Source organism: Chiroxiphia lanceolata, chromosome 1 (genome assembly GCF_009829145.1).
Source record: "Chiroxiphia lanceolata isolate bChiLan1 chromosome 1, bChiLan1.pri, whole genome shotgun sequence".
NCBI classification, from domain to species: Eukaryota; Metazoa; Chordata; class Aves; order Passeriformes; family Pipridae; genus Chiroxiphia; species Chiroxiphia lanceolata.
Genome location: NC_045637.1, coordinates 84,730,263 through 84,757,896, shown reverse-complemented (window position 1 = coordinate 84,757,896; position 27,634 = coordinate 84,730,263). Strand labels below are relative to the sequence as shown.

At 37.3% G+C, this 27,634-nt stretch overlaps 1 protein-coding gene across 10 annotated transcripts in view; it reads right to left on the bottom strand.

Moving 5' to 3' along the window:
* Nucleotides 1–670: 670 nt before the first annotated feature.
* The window catches only part of ZCCHC2 (zinc finger CCHC-type containing 2), a 42,736-nt gene continuing 15,772 nt past the window's right edge, over nt 671–27,634 (bottom strand). The window contains exons 3-14 of one of the 10 annotated variants that reach the window (XM_032689951.1): nt 25,660–25,736; nt 23,349–23,420; nt 20,022–20,134; nt 17,953–18,047; nt 15,261–15,362; nt 13,381–13,438; nt 10,695–10,833; nt 9,110–9,174; nt 8,174–8,319; nt 5,464–5,592; nt 3,245–4,753; nt 671–2,248 (exon numbers count right to left, since the gene is read on the bottom strand). In XM_032689951.1, the coding sequence (XP_032545842.1) occupies nt 2,181–2,248; nt 3,245–4,753; nt 5,464–5,592; nt 8,174–8,319; nt 9,110–9,174; nt 10,695–10,833; nt 13,381–13,438; nt 15,261–15,362; nt 17,953–18,047; nt 20,022–20,134; nt 23,349–23,420; nt 25,660–25,736 (2,573 nt within the window). In that variant the 3' untranslated portion in view covers nt 671–2,180. Of the gene's footprint in view, nt 4,754–5,463; nt 5,593–8,173; nt 8,320–9,109; nt 9,175–10,694; nt 10,834–13,380; nt 13,439–15,260; nt 15,363–17,952; nt 18,048–20,021; nt 20,135–23,348; nt 23,421–25,659; nt 25,737–27,634 lie in introns of all 10 variants that reach the window. The other 9 variants (XM_032689959.1, XM_032689996.1, XM_032689968.1 and 6 more) reach the window with 9 other exon arrangements.

Genomic DNA, 27,634 nt, shown 5'->3' with positions numbered 1-27,634 from the left:
TTACACAAGGTCAACCTCTCCCAAGAGATGTATGTATCTTAAAGAAGTTTAAATCAAGATACAGTATCATGACTTCAGACACAAGACTGACCTCAGTTTAAGTCAAATACTCTCAGCTTTGTCTCAAAAGTGACAGATTCCAACCAAAACAGTACCTTTGCCAAAACATTCCATGATCCCATCCCTATACCCGGTGGCAGTGACTCATCATTCTCAGTGATAAAGGACAGTACATGCACACAGGTACTTTTTTTCTTTTTTTTTATTGCTGTTAATTCAAGGAAAAAGGTTGCATAAAATCCAATCTCTTCTAGAAATATAAGTGACCTTTCCAGTACATTTCAAATATCAAAGTATATGGTAAACATACAAATAAAGAGAAGGTAACATACCTCCTATTTACAGTACAGTATTTTAAATCATAAAATAAGTTCCATAAAGTACAACTGGCAGGTAATTCACAATACAAGTCCATTGGTGGTTTAACACCCTCACTTAAACTCAAACGCAGTTCATTCATTTCAAGTGGTCCAAAAATACCCAGATCAAATAAAAATTTTAATCAAAATAATTTTCATTTACTACTTAAACTTTTTTTTTTTTAAATTAAAGCTTTCATCTACCTCCCTCCCCATTCCCCCCCTCCAAGAAAAAAGTTTCAAAATGTACACTGGTGCTATAAATATAAATGCTACCTATGAAGAAATGTAGTAATCAAGCTTTTTTTTTTTCCTTCAAGTTTTTTGTTTAGCAATTTATTAGACGGCTGAACCAAAGACTGATTTTTATTCCATCCCTCTACCGGACACTGGGTCTGATTTTAAGAAAAAACATTTCTGCCATGAACTGTGAGGAATGCCAAACCCTATGGATATACAGTGGTAGTTGTTCATCGGTGTTGAATGCAGCAGTCAAAAAAACACACTCGTCTTCCAGATAACCTCAGTGCACTTTAGGAAATCAAATATTACCTGGAAGCAATTTAGTACATATATTGGCTTTTAAAAATAAAATAAAAAATACAGCAGCATTAAACTTACTCATGATACTGACATGTTTAATACCATCTTAACACTCATTTCAGTCTTTCACATTATACCGTAATTACGCATAGTGGTAAATTGTTATAAAATAGTGACTTTGCTATTTGGTAGACAGGTTCTAATACTAATACCTGACTATTTTGTAGAAAACCATAGCTTTTGTTCAGTTTGAAATAAAACATTTACATTCTAAGTACAATGCAACACTGTAACAGTTTAGGAAAAAAATAATCAATCAAGTAATGTTCATTCTGTGTTGACACGATGTAGAATAGCTTTAAAAAAGGAAAAAATGCTGTCAACTTTCATTACAAATGCAAACACACTGAGTACAACATTCATACCATTTTTTTCACCTTTGTTGCTGAACATACAGGCTAAAAAGCTACAAGGGAAGAAAAATCTGTCAATTTAAGCTCGTTCATTTTTCTCAATCTGTTCCAGTCCACACAGTTTCAGCCCCTTCCTGCTCTATGTATTTTCATTTATTTGGGCCTCTTGAGAGCTGCGTATATGAATTATTATCAGATATAGTACACATACAGTATTGTGTTTTCCTTTGGACTCTGCTAATAGAACATTTGAACATCTCCCCTCAATTCATGAGCATTAAATTTAGAGTACGGGCAGGGTCTGTATGAACTGCTAAACACTCATGCAAGTCCAACGAATCCACGTGGACAACCAGGGAAAGAAAAGAAAACAGCAGCATAAAGGAGAACAGGGAGGGAGGGAAGAAGATTGTGGTGGGGAACACGACCAAGTTTCTTCTTTCACCATATGGCTGCTCCACCAGTGATGTCAGAGGTCAGAGGAATTTTTTTTTTTTTTTAAAAACTGCAGTAAACATTGCACATGTCTCAAGTCTTCAGTGCAAAAGCATGGTTTGAATGCTCTGTCTGATTGTTTGGCTGTGTGTTTGAATTACATGCATTATGCAAGCCTTTTGTAGAACCAGGAGGAGACCAGGGACTCAGCTTTCTTCTTTTGTACGGAACAGAGGTGCAAAAGCAATGAAAAATTCCAAAAGAATATAAAACCGGGAATGTCCCAAAACACAAGACCAGCCCCTCCCTCCCACATACACCTTCCCCCAGTTTCCCAAGCTTCAGTTTAAGTAGGCAATGTTTACTTGTTTCAGTCTGCAGAATCCAAGGTATCATTGGAAGGGGGAGGGGGAGGTGCGTATCTCAGTCTGTAAGTGCCTAAAACAGGAAAGAGAACTACTAAGTCACTGCTCACAATTAAAATGGATTACAAAACCACTACAAGGTATCAAAATGGACATGCTCTTCAAAAGGCACTATCATCCTCCAGTCCTTTTAAAGTAGGTCCTTAGACTTTACCCTGTTTTCTTTCATCTGCTTGCTCGAACTGTAAATTTAAAAAAGATATAGAGCATAGACCTGGGACTTGAGCTTTACTGGAAAAATGCAAAGAAAAGATGACCCCCATCAAGGTTCATCTTTCCTGTTCCACTCCAATCAAACAAGTGAAGTCAGAATGGGCACAAGTACAAGAACCAAAAATAGCTTATGCTCAACGCAAACACTGCATTTCCCCCCATTCTTCTGGACGGAGAGAGAAATTGAAGCCATTCCTTTGATTTTTAGTTTCAATTGCTTTCTGCCTTTTTGCTGCAACTTGTCTGAAAAGTTAAATGTATTGCATGATGGGACACAGAAGGATAGCTGACTGTGCAAAGGTAAGCCTTAGTTAGATTATTAAATGGCCAGTCTATTGTTTTTTCTTTAAATTCTCACAAGTTTTAGAAATCCAAGGTCATATCATAGGCAGCAATTGATATCTTTCACTTTTTGCCAATGAATTCTCTCAAAAAACCCCCCACTGAATGGGAATGCAAAAACTGAAACAACATGCAAATCTCGACATAATGTCAAAAACAAAACAGTGAAAAAAGAAGGACAATTTAGGACTGGTATAATTTGACCTTCCAGCTTCAATTCATACGTATTTTCAACTTCACGCTGTGAATCCTGTTCCCTTGCACTGTTCTACAAGATTTTCAGGCAGAGATAAGATACTTTGCAGTTTTAGAGCAGGTCACTAGTGCACAACCATTTACACAAAACATACACACGCACGCACACCTTTCTGCAAGACCAAAACCAGCACATTCAGAAAGGTAAAGAGAAACTGCTAAACTCAAAAGCAAGTCCGCTGGGAGTTATCATGATTACCTTGTTGACTGGCCTCCATGGATGACTGCTTACAGTCCTGCGCATAGTGTCCACTTACACCACAATTGTAACATGAAACATTCCCATTCTTCTTGGGTCCTGACCCATTTGTGTTGGCAACTACGTTAGGTGCTGGATATACATGATAGAACCTCGAATATCCTGCCATCTGCTGCATACCATAGTTGGCTTGGCTCCCCATCACTGGGTCATGCATAAGCCCATTTGCATATGGAGACTGAGGCAGGAAGAACGGAAGTTGTGTTCCATTGCTTTGATGTGCTTGATTGAGGTAGCTGCCATTGCAAAGTGATGGCAGAGGGAAGAAAGGTGGAACTCTGTAGACTTGTCCATGAAGTGGGTTATGATAAAAATAGCTATTAATCTGAAGGCTGCCATTGGTCCCACAGCTACACCTACGTCCACAAGAACCACAAGGACCAGATCCCAACTGCTGCGGAGGTAACATTGTCCCGTTAGTGTTATTATTCCCAACAGCGTTTATGTAGGATGTGCTGTCACTCTGTGCAGTGCTGTGTGTTAGAGCGGGGCTCGGGCTGGGGGCAGGGCCTGGCGTGTGTGTTGGTATTGCAGGAGGAACAGTGGACTGGACCTGACCAACACCTAAGCCAGCGGACTGAGGTGGTGAGGAAGTTGCTCCAGTGTTTAGCACGTTTGTATTCTGGTTGGGCAACACACTGGTAGCATGAGGACTGCCTGGCAAAGCGTACGAAGCTGGTGGAGGTGGCGGTGCTGCTGTGGAGAGACCAGCTGCTGGAAGAACTACCTTTAGATTGGTAGGCTGAGGGATTGCTCCTGGGTTTCCCTCAATGTGAGGCACCATTTGATTCAGTCCTACCACCTGGGATGCAGGTTTTGTGATGGGATCTGTAGTAGGAACTGGAGATCCTGGGAAACTACCTGGATTGTGGACTGGGATAAAGGCAGTATTTGGTGATCCAATACTTAAGTTTCCTGTCGGCTGCTGTGGTCCATTAACTGTGCAACTCTCCGATGATCCCTGGGGAGAGGGCATTTTCAATCTGTGTATTGCCAAATGCAAAGCAGGGCTACCAGGCTGGACAGAATGTGGAAGGAAAGTGGATGGGACTGGCAAAGGGGAAGCCATCAGCTCAAGACGTTTCTCAGGGTCACCGGAGGTGACTGGGCCCATTCCACCAGGCGGGGAATTCGCAGACTCTCTCACTGGCGAGACAGCGACAGGCGCGGTAACGAGCATTCCCATCGTTTTACCATCTGCAGATATGGGGGGTGGGACAACTGCTTCCGGCTTTTGGGCAGCGCTGTGCATCACACAGTGTAAGGCAGGCATGAAGGAAATATGCTGAAACTTTGCATTCAAAGGATCTTCTGAAAGGTTCCCATTTTCATTACTCACTGAAGAGATCTGAGCAGATGATTTGTTCATATTTGATGAACTGACAGCACTGTAGCCTGTAAACCTGGTTGTATTTTGATTCCCAGAGTCCTCAGAATTGCTGTCTGTATCTATGGGTACAAAAGTATTTGTCAGTCAGAAGAATGAATCTCAAGCAATAGAGAATCATGCCCTGGCCTCATTTACCCATATAAAACCTCTTAAGTTTGATGACATGAACGATAGTTAAGTCTTCCCAAACTGTAACAACTTTGAGATTCTTTTCAATCACCCAAATTAAGCTAGGTCCATCTCCATCACTTGCCTATATATCCACCTGCCTAACTAGCTACTGTGTCTTTGACCTGTGTGTATCTGCAAATGTGAAGAATAGAACACAGATTGAGTCACGAATTTGCATCTGCCTAGAAAGACATTACCACAGCTTACCCAAAGTCGGAAGGAGTGGCAAACTATCAGTACAAAAAGACAGAGTTCTCAGACATAACGCACATAATTTGATATAAACCCAGTCCCTTTCATGCCAATGTTTTTCACATTACTGTACTATGGAAATTTCTCAAGAGAGCTATGCCACTGAGGTAAAAAAATTACTACATATATGTAGTAACCTAAAACTCAGTGGTATTCAAACAGTCCTGCTATTTGCTAGAAGCTGTCAAATCATCCAGTCGTGAAACCCACAAAGCAAAATGTATTCTCTGGCTAGTTCAGAAAAAAAAAAAGGAGATAATAAAACTAAAAAACTAATTAAAATTAATACAAGCAAGAGATTAGTCTAGGAATAAAGGCATTTATGCACACTTTCCATAAATACAACCTCTGTCTTTTTCTTCTTCACTATCAAAGCTTTCCCTCCCATCATGTCGTGGACTAGAAGGAGAACTGTAACTTTCAGATGATGTTTCTCCACAAGTGTCATGACCAGATCCAGCGTCCAGATTCAGATCTAAAAATAAAAGTTGTCATTTTTATTTTTAATCTCAATGTATGGAAGCAAGGTTATTTTGGGTTGCTCACATCTCATACTAGCTCAGATTTTTGCCTGTTCCTACTTAATGGCATCTGTCCCCTGTATTGCTAGCATTTCCACCCCCAGCATTCAGGACTGGTCTTGTCCCTAAATTTGTGATGACTGAATCCCTGGTGTTACAGAAGGTGATACTGAAAATCGATATTTATGCAAAGCAGTGAAAAGAATGATGACCCTTAATGATTTCTGTGATGCTCATATCAGATTGCACTACAACAATAATTTCCTCTGAACGGTAGTGATCAAACATTTCCATTCGAAGAGCTGCAATGCTCCTCGGTCCTACCAGCGCAGGCAGAAAGCTAACTCAGCAGGGAGCACCAAAACAATACAGTATTTTACAATTCACTCTTCCAGAACAGGCTTTAAAGCAAACCCTGTCAACAAATCCTGTTTAAAGAAAGAGAGGCGAACTGAAAAAGTGTTAAATTGTTTTCTGATTTCTGAATGGATCACGGGACACTCATTTGCTGCAAACCAGCTTTCAGAGTCGGTAGCTACCATGGTTTGGCTTTCAAGTTCAGCCTCAGAGGGGAAGAAGAATGACAAATTCACCCTCTCTCAGAATCTATGCCAGACACTAGCTTCAAAGAAACCCCAAAACACAAAACATTGATCGGTGAAATTCCAGCACAAAAATTAGAACACTATTACTTATTTTATGAATTACAATAATAGTTTATAAATAAAATAGTATTTTAAAAAATTTTTATTGCTACTGCAAATTTAACAGGTTGGGATGGGTCATCAAAAAGCTGCCTTAATGTTTCAATTCCTGAAATAATTTCCTTGATTAAAGCCGTAATTGGTTAAATTATTTTAACAAGTGCTCTGAATATCTAATATAATCTGGATCCCCAGTCTCAATTTCCAGTCACTGAAAACCAGAGTCTAAAGTGCTGGTCACAAAGCATCAAGTCTTAAAAGTTACCAGTGTAACTAACCCATGCCTCAGAAAAGCTAAAAATAGGGATGAAAAATGGAAGAAAACAGGATGCAGTTAAGAGTTATGGACTCAAAATAGGGCATTTCAAATCAAGCCTGGATATATAAAACTATGCAGAGATTCAGACTGCAACATGATTTTTTTTTGTTAGACTATGTCTCCAATAAGTATCTCAAAAGACATTTTAACGTTTATACATAGGTAGAAAGCCCATCTCTGAGCATGACATAATGGCTTCTAGCCTCTGTGGGTTACAGCTGCTTCTTGAACCAGCCAACAGTGATCAGGCAGGCAGTCTCACACCTGTAGAGTGGTGGGTAGTCAGCAAACACAACTATGGCAAAACATTCCCTATTTAACTTTGCACTATGTCACCCAAACTTGCACCACCTCCTGAAGTTATTGTCAGTTCATAAAAGCTTAGTGCCTGACTACAAAAACAGTAATCAATCTGAAATGTATGCAGCAAAGTTCTGCTGTAGAGTATGATTTCTGTTTGTATGTCCCTTAATTATAGGTTTGCAAAATTGTTCTGGTTTTGCTAAGTTTGTGAACTGAATTCTTAAAGTTTTAGTCAAATACTGTTTGTAGAAGGTAAAAACACTTGCCCAAAAAACACATCAGTAATTCCGAATGGGATCCACTTGGAACTCTCAAATGTAAGAAGCAGAGAGAAGAAAGAATGAAAGCTTAATCAAGATTGTACCACAAGTGGAAGCAACAGAAAGACAAGGCACTTTTAAGAATCTTTTCAACACTTATGCCAATTACGTGGTGTAGGAAAAGGCAAACTCTTTGTCAACCTTCTGTCAAGGTTGTTGAGAGAGGCGTATAAAAGAGGCAAGGCTGCAATTGATATTGTGAACTTAGAAAATATCAGGAAGGCAAAGTCAATGGGTAGACCTTCAGAAATTTGTAATAAAGCTTGGTGACTCGATTTACTAAAGGAACACAAAAATAATTTTGTCTTACAACTGACTGATGTACACAAGTTTTGGCCTAGACACTACATTTTGCTGGACCAAACCTGAGAACCCTGCTAGGGCAGCGTACACAGTTCTGTATTGTAGCTCAGTAGTCACTTGGTTTACACACTACAGTTCATCAACAGTTTGCACCAGAGGTTTTTATAAAGGTTCCTCATGGGCCACTCCACAACAGATGAAGAAACTAGTAGGCTGCAAAGAGAACACTAATGACAATATAGTGGGGCTCTGCACTCCGCACACTCTAGACTGCTAAATTCCATACAGAAGTAGCCCAACAGTAACTGTTTCTGCAACTACTACACCACATAAACCAACTCATGGAGACTTTACTAGTATTTTACCACCTACTTATGAAAAGAGACACACCCTATGCAACTGCATATGCAAGACTGAGTCTAATGTTCTATACAGCAAGTCAAAGCACAAACTAGACTACCAACATGCTGACTTTCACCAAAACACATTTCAGACTCGTGATTTCCCCTTTACAGAGGAACTTCGAATAAATCAGCAAAGCTGGAATTCTGTTTCTCACAAACAGTTTGGGGAAAAAACAGCTCACCTTTTGCTGTCCCAGTACGGATGTGCTGTGATGCCGCAACTCGAACTCCATTGCTCCTGTTATTCAATCTGCACTCAGTTTTCTTTGCTTTCTCCCTGTGTAAATAATTTTCACTGTTTTTTTGCAAATGCATGGACACAAATAACCTACCATGAATGAACACATAATGTGACCACAAACAAAAGCAGTGACTCCAGGCCAGAATGTATTTAATAGATATAACATGAAATTTGAATAATAAACGAATAAGTAAAGGCTGTTGGTGCAATATACCAGGAACTAAGCTGCAAGCAGTGTTATTAAACACTATGAATAAAGATCTAAACAAGAAACAACACAAAAAAGGAAATGGTGAAGCTGATGCCGTACACCAGTCTAGCATTAAAGTATCTGTCTATAGATTAACAAAATGGCACAAACTCTGAAGTAAGGCAGAGTATCAGGGTGGAAGCACTTGCACTTCTCACAGTGCAGGGTTGTGTAGCCCACAGGAAGTTCTGAAGCCCTCTGATGTGCAAATTATCTTCGATAAAACATTTCAGCCAGATACCACCCACTGCATAATGTTAAATGCTGCTGTCAATCCTTATTTGCTTTTCAGTGTATTTTGGATAGTTTTACAGCCTTTAACTTTCAAATAAATATAAACACAAAAAGGCAATTCAGTATTGCTTAAGAACCTACTTCCACTCCATCTTTTTGCTAAATGACAAGGGATATTTTGAGAAACGAATGCATTCATTTACATTCTCTTTTTCAAGTTACTTCTTCACAGAAAATAAAGATTTTTATGTAGCCTGGTAGTCTGGCCTCACACTACTCCAGCTCTTGTTCCACAATACCAAAAAGAAAGCATGTAATTGATTGTAGACTCTCTTTATGAGAGTCAATGCATTACACTCTGTTTCTGGATTACCAGTCACATTGGAAACCTACTTTTCCAGCTGTGGCTTTCCTTTCTTCTTGCTTACTGCAGATAGACTTCGTTTTTCCACCGTGTGCTAGACAGAAAATACAAAGATGTCAGTCAAACAATAGAATTTGTATTATGAAAGCCGACAAAAAACCCTTCTAGACCAACAGGTCCATGAGTCCAAGACTAGTGCACTCAAAAGTGCTATAACCATCCAAACAAGTACTTGTTCAATGCACCTGGGCCTCTAAAATAATGCATCTTGTCTTGTGTCGTGTTCAGCAAAACACTCAGAAAATTGCTACTTTAGAATTACTACTAGCTGTTAGTAATAACTCATATTTGGCAAAGGTATCAATCAAATTATTGTTTGCGTGGTGTCTTTCCTCTTGAGGATAAAAACAAATGTGTTTCATCACATACCTGCTTAAAAGGCTGATCACCAGGCTTAAGGAGCTACAAAATTTATTGATATAAATGGAATTATTTGATAGTTGGGGGTGGAAAGCACTTGTGACAAATTATTTCTACATAGTGACAAGCAGGTATCTAGCCTTAAACTGGAGGTTTAAGCTAGTAAACTCTAGAATACAACCTTAAAGCACATAAGAAAAAGCACAGCACCTACACAATTCTTCAAGTATGCTATTACTAGCTATTAGTAATAACTCATATTTGACAAAGGAGTAAAACTTGCGAAAACTCTGAAATAATATGTCCAAATCGTTGTATTTGGACTTCCTTTAAAAAGAAAAGAGCTTTTCCTCTGCTTTAGTAAATGAACTTTTTTCTTGCCTCAAGCTTTCAGTATTTCAGGCTTTGATGCAGCCTACCATTTCATCCTTAGAAGCAAATCTCAATTCATTACCCTGCTTTGTGAAACAAGGAAACTATTTTTGTTTGGCTTGCTATTCCCCATATAACAATCAATAGCCAAATTCTGCATGTAGTATAAGAGTAACATTAAGCAATCCTAACATCCAGGGCTTTTCAGATATAAGCAGTGAGCAACCCTCCTTCCCCCAATTTCAGTAGATTATTTATAAATATTCTTCTCAACTGTATTCACAATGAGATTGAGCACTGAAGAGATACAAATCTCACAAAAAGTATATATGCATCTAGCTATTAACTTTTTTCAAAGATTAATACTTAAGTTACCAAAATAACGCAGGTAAGATAGAAAGAAAACATTTAACCTGTTGTACCTCCTGCAGAATTAATACGATTTACTTATTAATACAGTTTCTAGTTTGTTCCTTGCAATAACAGAAACTGCCCAGGTGTTCTGAAATCCTCTCTGATGACAATAGTACAGTAATAGGAAAGTGCCTGATCAGAAATTAACATTAGACTTTTCTGGCTACTTGTATCCTACTGCGAAGTTTTATTTAATTCATAAACAAAATATGCAACTTTCTGAGACAGTGGAAAGTAATTACGAGGAGTTTTCTAAGCAAGGTAAGTCGGTAGCAGCTTGAACTTCAACACTTATTTATACAATTTTAGCAGGGCTCTTCATCTTTTAAAGCTAAATCTCAGCATGTGTAGTGGACAGTCTTCTCAAATGTCTCAGAATATGGCTTTGAATGAAAAATAGCAACATACCTGGTCAAGTAGATTTGTACAGTGCTCTGGGTGCTGCTGGACAATACAGCTTTTCCTTCTCCAGTCCATTACCCCATTTTGCTCCGAGTGCTGTATGTTAAGGCTATCCAGTGAAGAACATTTTGCACTGCTAGTGCTGCTGAAAAGAAAAAAAAAAAACAAACCCAAGTTATGCTGATGTGAACGAACTTGCAGGCTTTTCTTACCAACATACACATTTTTGCATTAGAAAACCCCTGGAATTTTCAAGCAATTTAAATTACAAGAATTCTTGTGCTCTGACGTTAGACTAAGATCTGAACATAACTGGAGTTCCTTTTTCATTTGTCTACTATAATTTGACGCAAAATTCAGAACAACAGAATTTGTAGAGAACAGTAACTGAGAGAAGAGTTTCCTTGGATATTTCTACACACAAAGACGTGGGTAAATTTTCCAGATATAAATGTATTTTGAATTCATTTTCTTTCTTCCTTATCGTTAATGACAAAGCTGGAATTACTTTGTAACCCCTATGCAGAATTCATGAGATATTTAAGAAAAGGAGTGCACAGTTACCTACAGATCACACTGCAGCTGTGTTTGTTTGAATTTCAAAATAGGCATCTTGCTTTATATTTTTACCTTCAGGACTGGTAGTTTTGAGCAGTGCTGGGAAAGGGGAGTTGCATTTGGCATTTACTTTGGACTTTATAATGCCTTCCACTGAAGCTTCGCTCTACAGCAGCCAGTCAGAAGCAACATTTAACTAGGTCTGCCACCACTGGTCAACAAAAACTGCTGGAAAAACAGTCAGGGTTCTGACAGAGTCAGTAGGGCACATGGATGTATAAACTTTTCATGTCTCATATAAAATCATGCCTTACTGCTGACAGGATAAAAAAAAAAAGAGAAAGAGTTAACACTTTTAAATTCTTATCAAAATACTTATGTTGGTAATTGAAAGTGCCTTTTAAATCAAGGCTATTGGCAAGCTGCTTAATCAAGGTTACTGCAATATGAAATGTTACTGAGTTCCCATGATGGCAGAAGTACTTGGAAGTACAAGACACGCTGAAATTCCAGTAGTTACTTCCCAAAGACCTCTGTAAATAAGTGTTCAAACTACTTACAAGACGTACAATAGAATATAAAAAAAATAATTTAAGAAAATGGCAAGAACCCAAGAAGGTCCTAAAAGACAGACATAAGCCCCTGATTGAAAAGATGCAAGCCAGGTCACTTTAGAAATTCCACCACATGGAGGTGATTTCACTGCCAAATATGCAGTCATTTCATGGAAGCTGTAATACTAGGTATACTTATTTAGTATGTCTGATCTCATTCCTACCAGTAAATTTTTTGACTTTTCAAGAGTAAGGCTGCAATACTGAATGAAAACAAAGGTAGACATATGCACAATGTACCAATGCTATTTGAGATTAACTGCTCCTGACTCTAGACAGTTTTATGCATATTGAAAACAGAAGAGCTTCATTCTGTGCCATTTCTTTAGAACCCATAAGCAGCAGGCACAGATTTTAAGACAGACATGGGAACAAGAGAGGAGTAACAGACCTCTAGCAGTAAAGTAGTAACCCATTTTCCCCTCTTAAACAAACAAAATAATAGCAAGCTGAAGGCATTTCTTTCATACAACTTTGTAAAAAGGTCTGTCCCTTGCTTTCCTACCTGAAAGATAGATCCTAAACTACAGTCAGCTTTAGTGTACTTCATTATACAATGAATAAAACAATTTCTATACCAGTAACTACATGCTACTAAGTTTGGATCCTGCACTTACAACTTCATAGTAGGCTGTATAACCACCAGTATAATCACACATATAATCACACTCTCTTCTTGAAGAAATGTAAGTCAAAAGTAGGACAGTTAAAAACAAAACAGACACAAACTACTAAGTTGTCCAATTAGTGAGTTCACAGGAATTTTGTCTGTTAAAGATCTGTGGACCTTAACCAACACTGTTTTGTGCTATGTTTATATTCTAATTATTGCAACTCCAGGTAATTTTCACCACAAGATAAATACATTTTACAGATAAATAAACAAAACAAAACTGTAAGTCTCAATAAATTTTGTATCAATTTTTTCCCCTTAATTTAATTGAAGCACTACACAACTATGTGCAAACATATATAAAGTTTCTGGTCAAAATACATTAATGGGTGAATTCACATTCGATACTTCATAGATCCACTTACAATTGACATAAACCAGCAAGGTATGCATGCATCTGCTAATAAGTAAGGGAAAGAATGGACTACTTTCTCCCATAAGGTCATCTTTGAAGCTACTCAAGCTTAAAATCTACAACACTGGAAATTTTCAGTGCAATCATGGGGATGTGTGCACATAGGAAAATACATGCCATACAGATTTACGCTACTCAGCTTATAAACACAAATCAAAACATCAATTGAAATAGTGAAGATTCACAAAATTTGGGGAAACGAGATATCCAAATGACCTAGACCTACAGATTTAGAAATAGGAGCATCTGAATTATTTTTCTAATACAGATTAATAACAATGTCACAAACAACAAAAATAAGACCAGAACACCCCACACTAAACAAACAAAAACCTCATAAACAAGCTTTAATCTAGAAGGACACATACTCTCAAAGCACTAACAAATGAAGTTCAGACATGTAGCATGGTCACATTACATCTTAGTACCTACTTGGCAACAGGACCTTTTCCATTATGTTTCTTGTGAACTGATGTGTGTTGCATTACATCTGGAAAAAATAAACAAAGCATAATTTCAATAGCAATTCTCATTTCTTCTTTTAGATCAATCCAATGAATTCACCTTTCCATCACTACCAGACACATAGCAGAAGACAGCTCCATTAAACAGTGTAAGGCTTAATTTACAGTGCTGAAATTAACAGGTGTTGCATAGAGGACAGATCAGTTCGTACAGACAATATAATCAAGACTCTTTACCTTCCATTTCACAGAAGAATGAAACAGAAAGAGAGAACTATGACAACTGTTAATGTTTGCAGACCTCTATATTTAATCCTAAAGACTATCACTCAGCATGAAAGAATGGAGAAAGAAGACAGGAATGAGTCACTAAAAACACAAAAATTTGTAATTTTTTCTGAACTGCTGAAATTATTCTCAAAACTATGTCACACATTCTGAATAACAAATGAAGACAAATCTTAAACAAAAGTATTGCGTTCTGAACGTCAAAATTCACTATGCAAGTAAAGCTTTACAAATTACATCCGACTAAAAGGGATACTGCTCCAAGGCCAGACTGGATGGGGTTCTGAGCAACATGGTCCAGTGGAAGGTTCTCTGCCTGTGGCAGGTGGGCTGGAACTAGATGATCTTTAAGGTCACTTCCAACACAAACTATTCTACGATTTTATGAAACAAAAATCAAGAACTTTAGAGACACAGTTTATCCTTTTCTTGAAGGCAATTGTTAGATTTTAACAAAAGCAACTTTTCTTAATTCCAGCTGTGATGATCTTAGCATTCTTGGTATCATTTTGCCTGGACTCCTCTCAATGCTACACGTAAGTCCAAATTATGGTTTAAAAATCTAAGTTTCTGGTAACAGTTCACTAAAATGGTACGAAAGGTGTTCTGAAATGCATTTGTAGTTTCACCAGGTGTAGAGATTAATGTACATGAAAGTATGTGAAAAACTATTTGAGCAATTTCCACATATATTTTAAATTTACTTGGCGTGTTCTTAACTCTGAGGAAGGATATGGCAATAATTTTTTTCATAAGAAAAAGCTGTTCAAACTGCATATGTGGATTACTGACTGCACGTAAGATGAACTGCAAACTTATTAGTTATTAACGTGTAACAGGGTAAGAGCGCTGTCATTCTGTGAAAGCTAGCGTAAGTGTTCCGTGGTCTTTCTTCACCTATCTGTCCCATTTCTCATCTTTTCCACCTACCAGGAGCTTTTACTTGTTTGCTACCAAAACCAATATAAAGCTGGCTTGCTGTTGCTTTCAGAATGAAATCACTGACCAGCCACTAGGCTGCTGCTTCCATATATGAACTGTTTTTGAGGTACTGGAAAAGCACCAGCTTTCAGACTGTAATCAATACTCACTACAAACTTATTAACAGTCCACAGTATATAAAAGCAGCATAGGTTAAGAATAAGAAGAGGAAGACCTGAACATTCTTTCTGTGTAAAACTAGAAGCTAAATAAATTTGGCACATTTAAAGCAAAACAGTCTGCAACTCTTGAAATGCTGCACTCAACTCTGAACTCTGGTAACTGAAAAATAAATAGGTAAAGACGTGAAAAGTTACAAATAATCTTGGCTTAAGTAAATTGTAACATATATCTTCCTGCTTGTTCAATACAGTTGTGAACTTCTGCCTTTGAGCTATCCATGAACACTGCCACTCCTTGAATTACAGAGGAACCTCTTAAGGAAACTGCTGGAAGTACACAAAAATTCTTCATTTGCATAGCAGATTTCATTCAAATCTCTCATTTTGTATCAAGGAAGAAATCCGTCAAGTGTATGATTTCCAGAACTGAGTGTGGTAAAATATCTCAAAGAACCACCTTTGAGTACACAACTACCTTCCTCCTGACTTGAAGCTTCTGAACTGTCCTCCTTGAAGTGTTCTGGTGTCTTAACCGTCTTCAAAGAGGGTTGTAAGTTACCTGCAGAGAATAAAGTTCATGTAGTAACTTTATAGATCTTGAACAACTGGACAGTTCCTGAATGCTTGCACTAAACTGGAAACCAGGGAAATGGAAGACTGAACTCACTGGTTCGTGCGTGGCAATAATTTGAACAGCACCTGCTTCAAAGCAGGCCATCTCCAAAAGTAAAGGCTCTCTAGAGCTACTTTTATTTTGAAGAAAACAGTATCCAAAATAATTTTAAAGCTATGCTGCAATTTCAAAACATCTTGATTGTGGTAACATTAGAAATATTCTTATTATGCTGCACTTCAGATTTTGCTTCATAATTTTTTTGTTTTACAATAGAAAATGGGAGGAGACCAGTGATAGTTACTAGCATTCTTCTGCAACAAATTACACTCTTCCATCCTCAAATCATTCACCTGCCAAAAGACACACAGTCTGGGCTAAAGTCTTCTAGTGCCCTTAACACAGTCTTCACACACAATTTTTGTCTTTTCATGCCAGATGGGATGAAAAAAAAAGAAGGAACAATATTAATAGTTTTGCTGGAGAATTACCACTGCCATGCTCTGAAAAAGGACTTAGTTTAATAATGAATCCAATTCTATGAATCTACTCTTTCCCTCTCAAAATGGTCCAAATTACTGCAGGTAAAAGCATCTGAAAGCTGTTGCTTAGGAGCTTGAAACTTTGATGGGAAGATCGTTCTGGATATTGTCTGCATTGAAGAGACTAAATCCCCAGAGATTATGTTCTAATAAAGTCTGTTGGAATCAAAAGTTTACTCCAACCTGAATAAGTGTCTAAACAACTCATGTTATGAAGCAGGAGGGAGCTAATTGATTTTCTCCTTAATGGAACCACAGTGGCATAGTTAAACTTACTGAACATATTCAGTGTGAGATCCCAACTATTATTTAAGGTATAAAGACCTGCCTAGCAGGATTCCAGGAAACCCAAACAATAAACCCAGAAAAACACAGAGGCCAACAATAAAAAAACCCCTCATAAGCCACTTAATTGAAGTGATTTTGGCAACAGGTGGGATGAGTACTTTTGTCTTAGTACAGCTTCTATTAGCCTGTACCACAGGAAACGGGAGTGCGAGCTACCCCTGATGAGTCATTCATGCTTAAATTTACCCCACTAATTCTCTTCCACAAATGTTTTCTTAAAATCTAACTCAATGTCAGGGCCCTTTGCGTTGGGAGTCACATTTGAGCTCAGGCTCTTGGCTGGGGTGCGCTGCAGGCACACCTGTGCCTGGCCACGTACCTTGCAGATCCTGTTCTTAACCCTGACCTACTGACTTTTTTTTCTGTCTTCACCTCAGACCTGCCTCACTGCTTTGGAATGGTCTGTAATAACCAGGTTCTTGCCTGCCCCTGGTCCTCATAAAAAGTTAAGCCTAATGCTTTCTTGTCAAAGAGAAAAGATCGTGCTCTTTAACATTATGACTCTTTGGTATTTGAAAATTTAAATCATCTTCCATGTGAGTCTTTCCTCCTCTCTGTGAAACAATGAAGTTCCTCATCTTATCTGTCATATGTTCCAGTGTGACAAATCCTCATGCACTTTCATATATCCTGTTATTTATTATTATAAAAATTATCTCATATTTATGATCCCTTTACAACCTGTAAGACCTCCTACAGAATTGCCATTTACCTATTTTACCTTTCCAATCTACCTACCTTGCAGATCATTTCTGCCCTGCACTAGCCCAAAAGTCACAAAACCCCCTACAGCTTCCACCCTAATCACAATGCCTCTATCTCATCATGGAAAGAAATACATTTGTCACAGATCGCACATATAATTTCAAATTAAAGTCAGCTGTCATTCCCCTATTTTTTTCCAAACACATTTCAGCAGTCTGTTTGAAATCTCCAAATTCAATTCCTTACTAAGATCTTGTGCAACTTCTGAGTCAGCAGCCTCATAGTCAATGCCTTAACTATCATGGTGCATTGCACGCACTGAAAGAAGAAAAGATCAACAGAAACAAAGATCACATCCTAAGGCATCCACAGAGAGAAGCCAAGCTTTGGTTGCACAAACAATTTATAATACATAAGTAGGTAAGAGGTTCACCAAAGAAATCTCTGCAATGTAAATGCTCAGAACACAATTCTAAAATTGTGGCCCATATTCTAAAATGGCCCATATTCTAAAATTAGGGCCATCCCGTCACTTATGCACTATGTTATGTACCCCCCAAAAATCTTAGTTTAAATATCAAGACAGATGCTTAATCTACAGAAGAAAACAAAAGCTTGGGTCAGTTCAAGGTTTTTGTTTAAGATATGGTAAAAGTGCCAAACTGTTGAACATACTCAATTCATAACTATCTATTTTAATAGCACAATAGTACAGAGGAAAAGAAAGAAAAGAACAGAAGCTGATGATACATAGTATGTTCCAATGGCCAAAAGTCTGAGTATCTGCTCAAGCAACTATTCATTGGCCAGGAGTTCAAATGCAACCAGTGGAATATAATGTATCATGAATACAGGATTATAAAACTCTAATTAGGCATGACAACAAGAATACTTTTTTAAAGACTTTTTGTTATATAAAACAGTATTAGGATATTTCTTACTGTGAGTGTGCAAAGATTCTGATGAAATTGATTGGAAGAAGTTGTATACTCTCTGATTCTGCAGAAAAGCTTGCGATGTATTCGAAAATAGCTGCCTGAAATTTAAGTGAGAGTTTGTTAACTTGTAAATAATAGAATCATCAGAAGAACATAAAAAATTACTACAGTATCATTTAAAAGCAAAATAGGTAGTTCTTAAGAAGTCCAAACATTTCAAATTGTATGTTCAGAATAAACAAATGTTAAATGCTACTTCTGAGCTTTGCTGTTCAGTGCTAGTGTAAGGTTGGAGCACAGCCACTACAAGAAATTGGTATGATGATTTTTTTTTTTTTAATTTAAAAAGGTAGGTGCTTTGAGCCATCCCAATTCAAACATTATAGCCACTCATAACATTTTATCAAAGAGGAGTTTGGACTAAGTCCAAAAGCACTGGACCTTATATTTTAATTTATTTTTTTTTTAAACTGAGAATACATTTAATTTCCCAAAACAATGCATCTCTTTCTTTAAACACATTTATACGGTTAAATACAAAGTTGAATTTACCTATAATGTCAGTAATTTAATTTCATAATTATTTTCAAGAGCAAAGGGTAGGATTCTCAATACTGCTCTGCACTGGCCTGAGTCTGTTCCCAAGAGGTCAGTGACAAATTCTATTAGCTTCAGATAAGACAACAGGCCAAGAATGAATGCTTTGCACTTCCCACACACCAAGGTTTCAGTTATTACTTGCCAGGAAGCACCATCCAGTTCTATTTCTTTGGAGGAGGGGCAGGGGAGAGCAATTTTTGGCTACTGGGCACATATTTAAACCTCTAAATACATATATATTTATGCTAAAACTGACACTGAAAGAAAATGGAATTTGTATATAATAATGCTATTCTCTTGAGATTATTCATGTAGCATTCCTGTATACTCACAGGAATGCAAATTGTAATTATAGTTGCTTACTATAATACAGTTGGGTGTGTTCAAAGGTTATCTTCAAGATGAGTCTCTTGGGTTTGTAATTACTGTGCAGTGAGGCTTCGCAACCTTTCTGTATTACAATACATTCCCTTCAGTCAACCTCTGTTTAACAGGTTTATTGATTTAAACCCACTATGTTTATTAGCCCAAACTGTTCGCACAGATTTAGTTTTGGGTTGCCAATCAAGCCAATAAAGACAGATAAATACTACAGATAAAAATTTAAAAAAATAAAAAAATTGGGAAGGGGGAGGTTGAGGCACAGAGTGGCTCCATATATTCTTTAACTAAAATATTAGGACAAAATGTTTGGACCAACAGAACATTATGAGTGGGAGTTTGAAAAGCAGTGCCTGATTCCTCAAGTACCCCAACTCAAGAGACAGTGGCTAACATGATGAATAATTTGTTTCCAACAAGGTTGAACAATTCTGACAGAAAAGGACCAACATAACAAGATATCTGTAGCAAAAAAACAGAAGAGGTAGGCACCTCCAAATTCACATTGCTGTTCTGAGTTACAGGATTTGACCAACATGTCCCACGTCCCAGCAAGCTCTTTCATCACAAATAGTAGATTATGTGGTATGGGCTATTTTCTTATAAATGTCTGAGCTACTTTTAATATACATGCTTCTTATACACATTTATTACTGTTTATTATATTATCATATATTATTGTTTATTATAGTATCATATATTACTGCTTATTCCTTTCAAATTCTCTATCCTGTCATAAAAGTAAAACATATGCACTTGAGTTACTGTTTCTAGTATTTCTATATGTACACTTGTATAATGGAGGTAATATCCCTGCAGAAGTGCCAATCATTGCTATATAACGCTGCTCAGGACAAATATTTTTGTAAGTGTAAAATTACTTCTAAGAAGGAAGTCAACTAAGTTTTATTAAAGCCTCAATTTCAAGAAAAGAGTAAAAGAGTCAAGAGTATCTATTTCATCACTGCGTTCCTGTTTTCTTTGTGAATTGTTTTTAGGCAGTAGAATTTCCACTGTCCGTAGCAGTCATGTAGTTGGACTTCAATCACACCCCAGGTGATGCATTCCAGGCTATTTGCTAAAACATTTACCTGATTATGGGCTCAAGATCAGCATGCCTTCGTTCTTCCCTCTTCTGAAAACCCTGATTTAGTGCTCTTAAAATAGTCTTGTCAAATGCTTCAGAAGATAGTTCCTTTGGGAGCTGAGAAAAAGGTTAATATGAAAAACAAGTAGTTGACATTTTGTTCACTGTAAGTCTACATACTTTTTGATATCAACAAGAAACTCTGTTGTTCCAGTTTGAGTAACATAATTTACAGACCAAAGGTACGACAAATCAACATCATTTAGTTTTGCAGGAGAAACACTTTGCTGTAAATCCTCATGGCAAATCCAGGTGTAAAACTGTTTAAAGCTCTATTTGAAAGAATTACAATCAGAATATTACCAATACTATGTTCTTTTCGAGAATAGTTTACAGCCTTTTTTGATTAATTTCTTTAAATACTTCACACACAGTAATTAGATCTGAAAATAACATGAAAAAAATAACCAAGGAGGACTGACTGCACTGTACTCACTATCATCGCTTATCTATATAAAACTATTTTAAAGGAACAGGAGAAGAAAGGAGATTGTTTCAGATATATAATACACTAGACTCCAGTCTATAGTTGCTTATCTCCAGGCAATACGGAGATTAATCAAAAGCAAGTCCCTGTCCAGCTGCTATTAACAGTGAAACTTCTTATCAAAATTCATTTTAACTGTTTCCAACACCAGTACTACAAAGTGAGGTCTTCTGTTGTTCTAGTTCAGCAGGCAAAATTCTTGCTACTAAAGAGCAAGTCTATTTTAAAAGAAAAATATTCCCCAGAACAAATTTTTTTCACATTTACAACTTCCAAAATAATGTACTCAAGTACATCAAAGTTGATCAAATTTGTTCATCTACATTTTTTGAAAAGAAAGTATTTTAATTTTGGGGCAATTAAACTGCCAGAGCAAAAATGCTTTTTTACTAGGGTTCAAAGCTATTGCTAATGTGGTTAACACCTGCCACCAGTTATGACCACCAGCACAAAGTAATTTACACTAGAGCAGCACCTTCCTCTTGTATATTTGGAATACACCTGATCCAGAGTGCCAGCTGGATATTACATCCTGCTAGTGGTACAACAGCACAGCACTAACTAATCCTTGCACTGAATGCTGTGTCTGATGTAGATAATTGCTTGGTAACATAAATAAAAGGAATCTTTGGAATGGAGACAGACAAGTGCTGTTAGTATTAGATTAGTACAGTGCTATAGTACCTGAAATGTCTTAGATATAAAATGAGAAAGAAGGGCTGAAAGCAGCTGTTCTTAACAGACCCTCTGGCTTTAATATGCACCACTGTGGAACTCTGATCAAAGAATTAGTCAGTATTAACTAAAAGGTACCAAGAAGTTCCTGTAGAAGCATGGGAATGAGCAAACCTCCTATCCTAGTGTTTTGTATGTAAATTTGTCTCTGGAAACTTGTCAACTCTTTTTCTTTAAAACCTTCATTAAGAGGAATGCAATTCCTTCTGTAGTTAAAGATTCAGTTATACAAACTCAAGATTAGGTGCTTAACTTCAGCTAATGAGATAGCCTGGTTACTTATAAGCTTATTAATCCTCCACATATGTGGGTAACTTCCTACATGCAAAGAACTTTTCATGATTATCACCTAAGAGAAGGTGCTCTTTAAATATAAAACATCCAAGTTATCCCATCTACTACCTTACTATTCCCACCAATGCTTCTATTCTGAAACAATTTTTACAATTATCTTACTTCTATCACAAGCAACTTTGGAATTTGCCATCAAGTATTTTGACCATTCATTTCTGTCCCTAGGAAATGAGCATACTACCTAACAATGCTATGCAGACTGGAAGCAAGAATAACAAAAAGGCAAAATGCAAGTGCATATGGACAGCATTTGTACTTCATGTTTTTTAAAGCAAGGTGTTAGTTTTATCCTGCTTTACTTAACAATTCTCTATTTCTTCTACATTTATGGCTATCAAACCAACACAACCCAAATATATTTTTCAGCTCTGCACTTTCTACACAGAACACCTTGGTAAGCTCATAGCACTTGTGGCTGTCTTCCTCTTGTTCTGCCATCTCCTATATACCTAGACTCTGCACATAGAACACTCTACGCCTGTCAAACAGGACAGCTCTGCAACATTCTGGATCCTATCTGTTTTTCTGGCTCCTCCTCCTGGCAGCAAGTAGGTTTAGGAGGTCCATTTCAGACACTGGTGTTTGTATTACACAGGTAGGAGAACATGAGGCATGCAGCTGAATGCTCATCCCAGAGCTGCACAGGATCCTGTATGACAGTCCTGCTTTCAGGGTTCTCTTCAGGAGCAGATGCATGTACCCTATGTTGCAGGATAACCCATCTGCAACAACACATGCCATCCCTAATTCAAATCCTCACAAATCAACCTCTGGGAACTCTTGGAACTAGATATTCCAACCGGATTAAAGCAGTTGTGAATACTCACTGCTTCATTTCTACAAAGCCTGAATATAATGTTGATAATTTAAACAGTGAACAAGACAATGACCTTTGTACAGTCACTGGCTTTCCACTTGCAATTAACACTGCAGTTAAGAACACCAGATACCATCAAAATATATCCAAAGCAGAGCTTTCATTAGTGCCCAGAAGAGTTTACATACAGAATTTCCCAGAATAGGTGGGACCCAAAGTATTAAACACTGGCAATGAAACATACAGTCAGAGGTCATTACGCAGATGGGGTCTGCACATGGCCTGTGCACACAAACGCATTCCCTGCTTGGGGCAGGGGGGAAAACAATGGAGAGAACTTTCAGGTTTTTTAAAGCACACACAGGCATATATAGTTGATAGATTTTCCTTCAATTTAACTCCCTGTGATGGTGAACAGGCCTGTCTTTGTTCTATTGAAGAATACAACAGTTACATTACAACCTGTTATGCTTATGGCTCCGCCTCACTAATTAAAAATAACAAATGATGCTCTTAAAGGTCATTTTAACGGACACAGGAATAAGCAGACAAGTATGTACCTATACATGAACTCTGTGGGGAGTATTAAAAACTCATCTGGTAGTTTTATGGTAGTTCAATTAAAACTGTAAGAGCCATTTCAGATGAGACAGTATCCTCGTGGGAAACTACCCAAATCTTCTGCAGAGTTGCTTCTTCTCTCAAGATGCGCCATCACAACATACATTATTTAAATGGTTAATACAACTGACAAGTACAAAAATCTGCTAGCGTGCTTTTGCTTCTCTAATTACATCCCAGAAATCACAGCTCTCCTAGGCCACTTCTGAAGTTAAAAACTTCATGCGTAAACACTACTTTTATATTTCAGTACATACTTTTAGCAGGAATTCCTGAAGCTCCTGGTGTGTTTTTGTTACACATGTTACCGAAAGATCAGACCAGGTTACCTAATAAGGAAGGAAAAGAGAATGAGAAAAGTTTCTTTTTCCAAATATCATACCAATTAGCTGATCTGAACATTTCCATAATTCTGACAATCTCAGGATAAGAGATAACACTTGCAATTAGGTAAATACCAGGCAAAACAGGGATAATGGTGTACTTTTTCAGAGACACATACTTTTGAGTGTATATTTTAGGCTCACTTTCATGTTATTTGTGGCTAAAGGGAGCATGAAAAAATCCAGGGAAATGCAATAAAGTCCCTGAAGATTACTGACTCAGAAAGAAGCCAGGCAGAAGGCTCTGTAATTACAGAACCTGTATCAAACAGACATTACTAACCACAAAAAACAGTTACCAGAGAAAAGGACTGTAGGTCTGATATCTTGGATTGAGTTCTCACTACCATTATCAGGAGTCAAAACGAAACAACAAAAAAAATTTGTTTATATTACTTATAAGATAATTTTATCTGCCTCAGACTTGAATCTTACACAGTCATATACAAGTTGTAGACTACAAGTCCTAAAAAGTAGTGCAAGCTACTAAAGAAGTTACTCAAGAATCAGACATAAAATTTCAGTAGCTTGTTGTTCTGACACAACACGTAAGTAGTAAACCAGCACTTTCACATGCATATTTTGACAAAAATAAGTAAGCTTGGTTAGATGAGTGCTGCCCAGCTTTAAGCCCACTTCTGGGCTAAAGATTCCGATTAGTTAGATGGAAAGATTCTGTGTAATGAGAGTGGACATGAAAATTATAAACATTCATTTACTTCCAAGAGGGAACAGAACAATGTCAACCACTAACTGCCTTCAACTTAGTCCCCAGAAATGCTAGCTACCCTCAGTGCCCTGCAATTGTCGTTATAACCTTAAAAAAGCAGTGCCTGGATAAGCACAAAATGGTCTGTAGTGAGGAGCACAGTATATACCTGCACAGATGAGGAGAGAAAACTCTTTTAAAGAACTGAGGAGTTTCAAGATTACTGAAATACTTCCCAGAATATCTCCACATTCCCTCTTTAACAAAGAAATTCAAAACCATTGTCAAATCTGTCTACATGCTGAATTTTCAAAACAGTGAATACTGATAATCCATATAGCATTTCTGTACAAACTTCTCCTATCTACTATTTTATTTTTCCTAGTAGTCACTTTACAGACTATCTGGAAAAAAGATCTCTGACAAGGCTGAAATATTTGGGCAGGTTAACTTTAAAGACTTTGAAGCCTACATTCCACATACTACTGTCCTCAACAAAAGAAGTGTGCATCCATTTAGAGAATACAGTACCAATCTCTGGGATCAACACATCAACTGTCAGCTCAAAATGGCTTTTTTCTTTTTAAGTTTGCCTCTTTAAAGATCTCCAGTAACCCATGTCAAATGGCCAGTTACAATGTTTGATGTAAACCATTCTTTTTTGGATTAAAAAGGGGAACATTTAGTTTTATCTTCAAATCTGGTATACTACCAGACTCGCATCTACTGGCAAAATGACTCATAATGTTAATCAGCCCTTATTAAGAAAATTACTGCTTTGATTCAATTAGAACATCACCACCAACAGCCTTAGCAGCTATCATTTAACACCTACAGTCTTTAATACCAGACCTCAATACCGAAAGTTTCTCTTATGTAGTATTAAGCAGCAGCATTTCAGTTTTAAAATTCACCCACTAATTGTTTCACATGCTGCCCTTAGCTATTACAATACATGAAGACAATACGAGGTAAGCCTTCCAGTTTGTGGCCACTTTCCAGTTTGTTTGCTTTTACCTAAACAAACAAATAAACGAACCAATTCCCAGTTTTCTCAAAAAGCACAAGACCCATCCTCATATGGTAAACATCCAGAAATGAGATCAAAGATGACCATATGACTCCAAGCAATATATATAGCTGCAGACACAAGAACTGTGCTCCTATGCCACTTGAGCAAACGACTGACTAGTGTCAGAAATCTTACACTGATTAGTGTTAGAAATTTCACACTGAAGCCAAGTTTCCTGGAATGGTATCCCATACCCAGCTACGGCTGGTGTTTTACACCTTCACACCTTATGCCCACAATTACACAAAACACCTGATTTGCACACAGAAATCAAAAGAATTATAGGATAATTCAAAGAATCTCAAAATTGCCTTCTCAGCTGGTATTTGAAAGAAGCTGTATGTATTTATGGCACATAGATAACACGAAGACAATTACTTTAATATTCAAGGTTATTTGCTTACTTTGAATGTGTACTCCAAATGTTTGTCAGCCCTTTTTCTTGGTACTCCTTTCAGGGTTATCTTCTCAATGTGTACAGCTGAAAGAAAAACACCTTATTGTGCACTCCAAAACAAGAGTCTGAAAATGTTCCCTACTTCCCCAGGCACTCTGAACACGCCTGTAAGCTACTTCCTGACTCATGCAGCCCTACTCTTCTTCAGGAGCTGTTTTATTGTAACAAACTGCCATGGGGCAGGTAGAACCTTGTTCTCACAAGTATTTCCCTGGCCTAAACAAAACCTATTCAGAGAAGATCATGGGACTCTGTGCATTATCCAAGAGTTTATTTAGACCAAAAGTCACATAACTACAACAACATAACCACTATAAGTGAAAAGACAATAAAGAAAGTCAAATTGCATCTTTATTCAAGAAGTAACAACTGCTGAGAAAAGTGAGAGACAGCGCCTTCTACACCCCGTTTCTGAAACATCAAGTAATAGTGAGGACAAACTAAGGCCAAATAACTACATTTCTGAAGGGCACTTAGGTGAAAGGAAAGAGTTGGGGAAGGCCTGAAGAAGACAGAAATAGAGTGTTGGCAAACAGAAAACAAAGAGAAGAAGCATAAGGTTACTACAATCATACTGTAAAGAGTGTCATTAAACTCGACTGAAATGGAAGAAAGGTACTCTGAGTACTTGCTGCTTTAACATTCTTTCCCCAGAGCCTACTCAGAAATAGGCAACTTCTGGCTGTGACTTGGCAAGCAGCAGCACCATACACCTTTCAGGTCCTGGAGATTTTCTTGCAGGCACACAACATTGTTTGGGTAATACTCCATATAAAAACCCTTATGTGGCTGAGATGAACTTTCCCCTTTTGGTGCTATGCTGGCCAAAGAATTCAATAGAATTTTATTCCAGTACAAGCCTGAACACATCTTTACATGTAAAAAAATTTTATTTAAAAACAGCTCAACCTGTGCTACACCATCAGTGCTTCCTTTTAAAGCTTTCAAGATTTTTTGGAGGGAAGTGGGTTGTGTTAATAGCTAATGTTTTCCTTTCAGGTTTCATCTACTATTTTAAAGTAGTTTTTTGGGAACTACTCATAACAACAATATCTAAAAAAACCCCCAAAAACCTCCTGTAAGCATACGCTACAAAGCTTATTCTTGGATATTACCATGTAATATAAGGTCAACATTTCTTAGTGAATTTTGTTAAAGTTACAATTAAAGTCTCATCCCCATCAAACATGCCATTTCTAAGAGAACTAAGTATTGGCAATTTCCTTAAAGGAACAATAAACCAGCATATAAGCCTAGTGATAGTGCTACAGCTTCCAATTCTGTCAGCAGAGAGACAAATACTGAGTGTGCTGGTATACACTGATAATCCTCCATCTGGGAGTTAAGGAACTAGACAATCATTTCATTTTTAGCAGTTAATGAAGACTAATTATTGCAAAGCAAAGAAATCTGAGATGAGCTAAGGATGCCAGACAGTAACATACATCAATGTTCTATAAAAAGACAAATGTTTAGTGACCTTAATTTTTACCTGTCTAGTACAGATTAAAGTGCTGTTAGAAGAAGGACCACCATGTAATGTGAGTTTTGGTGTAGTAAAATTTCTTAATGGCTAATGTTAAAATTGATACCACAGTTCATATGCATAAGTTAATTAAAAACTTGATTCCCATGACTGGAACTGAGAATAGTGATTTAAATTGCATTTCACTACATGCATATATTTAGCATACATAATTAGGAATCCAAGACTATTAACATTCCCAGACAAGCTTTATTTCTCTAATGAGACTGTGCTTATTTTAAACTACTGAATGTTCTCAGGGCTAAAAATTTGTGCTCAGGTATAAATAAATTATATCACAATGCAGTACCTTCAACTCCCTTAACTTCTTTATGTTGTTCTTGCACACTTCATTGTAATATGTGATACAACAGGTAATTACACTGTTGTTCCTGCA